General features: G+C 40.0%; 1 protein-coding gene across 5 annotated transcripts in view; it reads left to right on the forward strand.

The window, feature by feature from the left end:
- LOC135217861 (1-phosphatidylinositol 4,5-bisphosphate phosphodiesterase delta-4-like) overlaps positions 1–7,298 on the forward strand; it is a 329,361-nt gene that overhangs the window by 57,030 nt on the left and 265,033 nt on the right. For 2 of the 5 annotated variants that reach the window (XM_064253874.1, XM_064253875.1), the window contains exon 1: positions 1,480–1,876. The exons of 2 other annotated variants lie outside the window; for them this stretch is intronic. In XM_064253874.1, coding sequence (XP_064109944.1) covers positions 1,567–1,876 — 310 coding nt within the window. In that variant the 5' untranslated portion in view covers positions 1,480–1,566. Of the gene's footprint in view, positions 1–1,479; positions 1,877–7,298 lie in introns of those variants that run through there. One more of the 5 variants, XM_064253876.1, reaches the window with a different exon arrangement.

Below are 7,298 nucleotides of genomic sequence, written 5' to 3' on the forward strand. Positions count from 1 at the left end.
TCATGACTTCCCATTATCCCGTATAGAGTCCACTAACAGCAGGAATGCTCCGCTGCTCTTCTCTCTAAAAGGAGGAAGTATTTGAAGGTCCTGTTGCGGAGATGGAGATCATAGTGAAGACGTGGTGATAGTGTATTAGATGGAAATGAAAAAAGAAGAGAAAAAGGATAATGATTGCACTTTTTTTTATCCAGACTTGTTGCGTCTGATAACATTTTGTGTTATTGCACACAGGTGATCATTTTTAGTGTTATTCATGAGAAACGTATTTGACGGGTATACCGGGCGTATTTAAGAGAGCACGAGTGGTCCTTATTCATATTTTGAGAAATATAGGTTTCCCCTTGAATTATATTTTTTTATCGGATGCCACGAAATGCTATTTCCTGAATTTATTTTTCGACATTTTCAATTGCAAAAGCATGAGTGGCATTCCTCTATAATCTTGAGGGAATTAGTTTATGTAGTATCCTGAGACTCACGTGCCAAACAGGTTGACGATATATTCTCGCGCAAACTTAATGATTAAGGTATCCCTTTGATTAGTTGTGTTAATAACGTAGAACTGTGATCGAGGTAGGCAGCGTCACTGACATCCATCCATCCATTCAACCGTCTCCCTCACGAGCTACGCCAACATACAAGAAGTTTGGCGTCGTGAGGATCCCATCCTTGAACTGATAAATGGCCAAGAGAAGCTACCATAACTTCGACATTCCCTTTACTAAAAGGGATAACAAAAGATGAAGCTATTTTCATGAACTATTACAAAATGTTAATCACGAGACAAATCAGACTTTCGGATTCACATCCCCAGCAGTCAGTCATGTGAGTCCTTCCTTAGATGCTCCAGGTCAAGTGGGTAGTCCACGTTGAGGTTTTGAAAGGAGACGAGGATAATAGATGATAAATGTAAACCTGCGGCAAGAATTTGTGCTTGCACGCACAAGCATGCAAGCTCACAAACTTTCTTCTCCTCCTGATCGGAGTATAAATGTATTCAGTGTGACTTTACATCATGCTTTTTTTTTTCAATCTTCAGCACATCACCACCGTCACTCATTAACGGTGCAAGTGCACTGAGAAAACATAGTTTTAGAATATAGAGCGGGGATTTTTTTTCTGACTTAATCAAGTTTATTGGAAATTTACAATAATCCTGGTTTGTTGGAACGACGCAAATTGGCAGTAGATTGCTTAGGATTTGCAGATTACTGGAAATCCACTTCTTCCTTATTTATTTATTTATTTATTTATTTATATTTATTTATTTACTTATTATGTGAAGAGGGATTTGTTCGGGGATGGGTAACCATTTTTTAATGCTATGCTGCGGAAAATGTATAGCTACAACCTTGATGAAATATTTGCTTTCTCTATGTCCATCATTTATTACGTGTCTTCTTTGCTATTATATTCTGGAAAATGTAACTTATGAAGTAGTTCTCATGTGTAAAGTTAATTGTGGGTGAAATCCAGGCAGGGTAAAGTAGCGTTGTAGTGGGCATCCGTAATGCCCCAAAAAGGCCATCGGCTGTGGTGAAAGGTCCAACAACCGCCAGAACTATGGAAGGTAATAATGATTCGGGCAGTGGGGAGACTGACCCGGTGGGTTTACACATAGAAGGTCAGATCATCCCCAGTCACTCGCCCTGCGACAATTCTGTGAACAGGGCGGAAGAACGTCGAGTCGAAATGGATAACAATAAGAACGACGCCCACAACAAGGACGTCCCACGAGCAACTGATTCCAAACAAAACGAGAAGGCAGAGTCATCCGATGAGAGTGAAAAGAAGGACGATGCGCCCGAGGGCCCCATACCTCCTGTTTCCATTCAGCCCAGATTTGCCAACTTTCTGGAGACCACCGGCAAGAGTAAGTCCCTTTTCTGTGACCACCATTTCAGGAGCATGTTGACTTTCATGTGTTACTCATTATTCTTCGTAATGATTAAGATTTGCGTTTGTGTGTGCGTGTCAGTGTGCATGTACAAGAGACTAGAGTCCTTGTTTTCATAACCACGACGATTTTCATCTTGGAACAGATTCATACACATAGTGCTCGCTAAAAAAAAATCATGTTGTGTTAATATTATAATTTCTGGACTATATTTACCAATAAAATTTTCCGGCGCAACAGTACTATTCAATCCGTAAAATTTCAAATTTGTCTAATAACGTGTTTAAACTTTTATGGGAATATCTGGACCATTTCCCTCATCCCAAGCTATCGAATAGTTTAATTGTATAATTTAGATGATTATGGACCGGAAAACCAGTAAGTGATGGGCGGGGCTTTTTGGCTGCATTCCAGTGTTTTGCACATGACGTCACTATAGTGGAGTTGCCAGTTTGTCCTAAATATCGACATTTTTAATCTCTCTTGCTCAAATTGATGTACTACATAAAACCAGAGCTTGATATCACGTACACGCTAAGCATTTATGGCTCATCTGGTCTTCTGTAACCCCCCGTGAAGGACGCATTCCCAGTAAGGTGTTTTTACTTGAAGGATGAGATGTCATCGATGCTCATAGAGGAAGTGACTCCTGAGTTTTGATCGAGAATTATGCGGTGCAATTCCTGAGTAGTTGACGCGGCTGTGCATTTCTTGTCTTCTCCGCTTGTTACGTTCGTTGAGGCAGTCGTGTATACTTTCCTCGCACATAAGCCCCAATTGACCATTTCCATTCTGTCTGGGATCAATTGCTAAGGAGAGATGTCCAAATCAAACAGTTGACACGGAATGCTCGACCTGGTTTTCGGAGCTCCTCCCATCAAAGGTCGTCCGTGAAAGAAAGTTTTTCATTTGAAACTTTGCAATTCGAGATTGGAGGCCACGATAGAGGGCAATCGTCACCAATTCGACTTTGAGCTTAGTGTCCCCTCTATTCTATTAAGAGTCTTGTGTTTCTTTCTAGCTCAGTTGATGCCACACATTCTCAAGTACTAAAATACCAGATTAGAAATAAACAACTAAATTAGTAATACCTGTACCGTGCTAATATTCACTATTGTCTTGTATAATATATAGTATATGTGCATATTATACATATAATGTATTTATATATCTGTATATCTAACAATTATATATACTTATTTACTGTATATATGTATGTACCTAAGTATGTATAGAAGCGATCCCACCGAAATATAACAGGCAAAAGCTCAGTGCCAACAGCTCTCGCGTTAATTCACGCATCGTCGGCAGGGAAGGGACGACACAAAATCTCTCCCCCGACGATGCGTGAATAAAACGTAAAAGTGCTTGGCACTGAGACTTTTATTATATATATATATATATATATATATATATATATATGTGTGTGTGTGTGTGTGTGTGTATATATATATATATATATATATATATATATATATATATATATATATATATATATATATATATATATATATATATATATATATATATATTTATATTTATATGACTGGTAAAAATGTTCTGTTTTAACAGAATTCCATCTAATAAAAGGAGCCCATAAAACACCAAAATATAGAGAGAGAAATACTATATTTAGAGACTGCTGTCTCCCTCTTCAGGGGGAGGGAGACAGCAGTCTCTAAAATGTGGAATTTCTCTCTCTATATTTGGGTGTTTTTAGTATGTATGTGTAAATGCCTGGTTCATGCACTCGATAGTGATTAAATACTTATTATGTTTTCATCACTGAATAGACCTACGTTACCATCAACTTAATGCACGCTTTTGGGGCGGGGTGGGGGGGGGGAGCAGGTGACTTGCAGTCATAGAGGAACATGATGAAAACCTTCAATGCAGGTGAACCGAAATCAATATTTACATCTCACGCATCTCTGCAGGGGCCGTAGAATGAGGGGAGCTAATCCTCGAAGGAACGTAAGGGCGATATAGCCTCATGAGGACCGCATGCGTGTGGTAGTCCGGGAGAAGAACGCTAGTGAAGGAGTTCCCGAGTCTGACATTGAACGGAAGGAGACACTTACTCAACGGTCCAGTCCAGGACTCCTGACTTCTGACGTCATGATCCTGTCGGGGGAGACAAGGTGGCCGACCTGCGAGGAGGAGGAAATGTCCCACTATGGAATGAGTCTTTTAAGTTCTTAAAAAATGAAGCGACGTTCGCTCAGTTATTGCATTTCCTTTGAAAAGCGAGATTCGAATGACCGCAGGTGCAGCCTCCTAATAACATCATTGCTCTTGTTTTTCCTTGGATGACCAATGTAACATGGAAGCAGAGCGAACTGTTACGAATGATGGATTGCAGTATCTCTTTGAAGTGACTCGATTTTGGATTTTAGCTCGAAAATCATGATTTCCTTCTACATATTATTGGAAGTACTATGCTGACATTGTACTCAATCCGAAGGAAATCACATAGATGACCAAACTGATGCCATAAATGTGCAGTTCAGTTGCGATTGCACCTTCCTTGTTGCTCTTATCAAGTCTTTGCTTTTTGGAAGATTGAAAAGTTTTTTTTTTTTTGCAAGACCGGTTGGAGTTCCCAACTGGCCCAAGATCTTACTAAAGATGTATTTTTTCAAGGAAAGCTTTCATTTTTCTTCATTTTACTTCATATTCTTTATCTGCTTCCCTGCATGTTTTCAGCTCCTCATGTGGTGTGTGACTCATAGTGTTGAATCCAAATTCCTCACTCACGAGTCATACTTCAGTTTTGCTCTATAGATTACCTTGACTGCGTGCTAATCTCTACTCTTTGGCTACATTGTCTATCAGCGAAATAGAGTCAGTGGAATGCAGCAAAGTCAGCCTATACGAACATTCTAGTCTGTTGCACCCACCGCTTTCCAGGTGTTTTCACACCCTTATATTCTCTATGTATGTATGTATGTATGTATGGACATCCATTTGCGTGTGTATATGTTCACGAATGTGAATGTGCAATAGTGGTACGTGCGTCAATGTTTAATTTTTGTATGTACGTCAAGATATGAAGCGAAAAGGTAAAGAGGGAGAGAATGGTTGGTATCTAGACAAGTGACGCTAAAGAACAACGAAAAATTAAATGTCAGTAATGTTATTACTTTGTTATAGACAATACTACCGGGTGAATTTTCCGCATTATAATGATGGCCGCATCTTTTGTCAAAGTTCTCAGTTGCACCACAACAACGCGTGTCGCTCGCTCGCTCTTCTGTTGACGTCAACAGGTCGAAGTTTCACCCAAGGAAAGTGAAAGGAACCGGATCGAGATCGAAGTAGTTGGATCTCGACACAAATTTCCGGTTCGTTCCGTTGGCACTGTGAGATTTGTCTCTTGTCACGTAGTTGTTTCAACATAAGTCGTGAGCCTCCCGAAAAATCTGGTTCCATGTTTTTATCCTTTTTGTGGTTGGGAGCGCGGTTCCAAGCACCATTTGTGATACGGTATGCGTTGACCTGGGCAGTGTTCCACGGGTTTGATCATACACGTGCAACGTGGCAGTACTTGTATGCATGATGACGGCAAATGGATGCCAGTTCTTGTTGTACTATATTACCCAAATCAGACACTAGACGTACAATTCAGTCATCGCGTCTATATTTACAAATAAAAAAGAGATAAACAAATAACTGGCCACGAATCGACAGTCTCTTATCAGCGAAGCATTTCATGGAACGATCGCAAGAACGTAATTGCGTGCAAGAAAAAATCCTGGAGGTACTGTTAGGAGCTGCGCCAGGAGGAGGAGCCCTTGCTGGCATAAGACCAACTCAGTCAGTATCAACAGCAACAATAAATGGGACCTAAGACATTTCGGTAAATTCAGGAAGTTATTCATAGGCAACAAAAAGACTGGGACTGTCATAAATCTTGCAGCTGAATTCTATGAAAAATGCTGATGGAAAGCAATGCGTTGCCTTTTTTTAAAACAGAAATTACATCTGGACACTTTGAAGTTAGACTTCTTTCTGTCTAGGGAACTTTACAGACACTGAGGCACTGCTTAATTGTCCGTCATTTCTTAGGAAACCCGATAATTTCCGCTGTGAGCTTCTGAATGTACCATGATAACTGGTAAAAATGCTATTTCATGTTTTGTGTTAACTTACATCGTTTACAACTGACTTTTACATTGTTGTTTATTTCGAAAGACGAAAGTTCATTAAAAGGGTTTACTTTACTGCTGTCAAGAGAGTGATGTACCACAGAGAAATGCTGAATACAGGCGAATGCGCGCGCGCGTACACACTCACGGATGGAGTAAACCTTCCTTTTGTCAGCAAGTAAAAATGAGATGAGGATGATCAACGTATATATGCTAAGCAGACTTACCATAATTTGACTTCACCAAGCCAACGGCCAATGTTACAGAGAACTTATTACTGCCTTCGACAGATATGTATGTACGACAGATTCGTGTTGGTGCTTGAACTGAATGAAAATCATGGTGGGAGAGTGAGGAAATAGGCGAGCCACAGAATAGGTCAAACAAGGAAAGCAGTAGGAAGAAGACCTGGAAGACTAGGAGTGTGTGAGGGGCCAAAGGGAAAATGTTTACCGGGTAATTTAGTCATCGCTCCGCTGTGGAAGTGAATCGCGAGTGATCACTGCCAAGGAACAAAAGTTGAATCTTATGAGATGAATTATTTGCGTCGTAGATGGGGCGCAACAGCTTCAAATGTGAGACTGGAGTTAGGCAGTAGTACAAAGGTTAGCATAAGTACGAGATGTCTGTTTTATGAGAAGGTTTGGTGTCATGTGAGAGCTTGGAGGACGACAGGTTGGTGAAATAGTGTCATTTCGGAAGCGTGCATTCAAGAATTGTATCTATAGTAAATGTATGTCTAAGTGTTTTGATCTTGGCCATGGTTTGATGCGATGCTGATGAGGCTTCTTGGTAGGTGTAGATGGGTTCAGTAATTGGATCTGGATAGACCAGTGACTGCTTTGTTGCTTTTTTTTTCTGGAGTTTTCTCATATATATATATATATATATATATATATATATATATATATATATATATGTGTGTGTGTGTGTGTGTGTGTGTGTGTGTGTGTGTGTATAATTTCTGTTAAAACAGGATACGTCTCGAGTATAAAAAGCCCATTAAAATACTCTGGTGTAAAGCTAAGGACTAACTTCGATGGATTAACTTCCACTCTTGTCAAGGGTGGAAGTTATTCCACCGAAATATAGTCGTTAGCTCTAAACCAGAATATTATAAAAGGCTCAAGAACGGAAAATGGTTGTGGCAGAGGTGAGGCTGTTGAGATGGATGTGTGGAGTCACAAGAAGAGGTAGAGCAGGATCAGAAATGAATTCATTAGAGGAACAATGAAGGTAGGGGAAGTATC

This window comes from Macrobrachium nipponense, chromosome 9 (assembly GCF_015104395.2).
Source record: "Macrobrachium nipponense isolate FS-2020 chromosome 9, ASM1510439v2, whole genome shotgun sequence".
Classification (NCBI taxonomy): Eukaryota; Metazoa; Arthropoda; class Malacostraca; order Decapoda; family Palaemonidae; genus Macrobrachium; species Macrobrachium nipponense.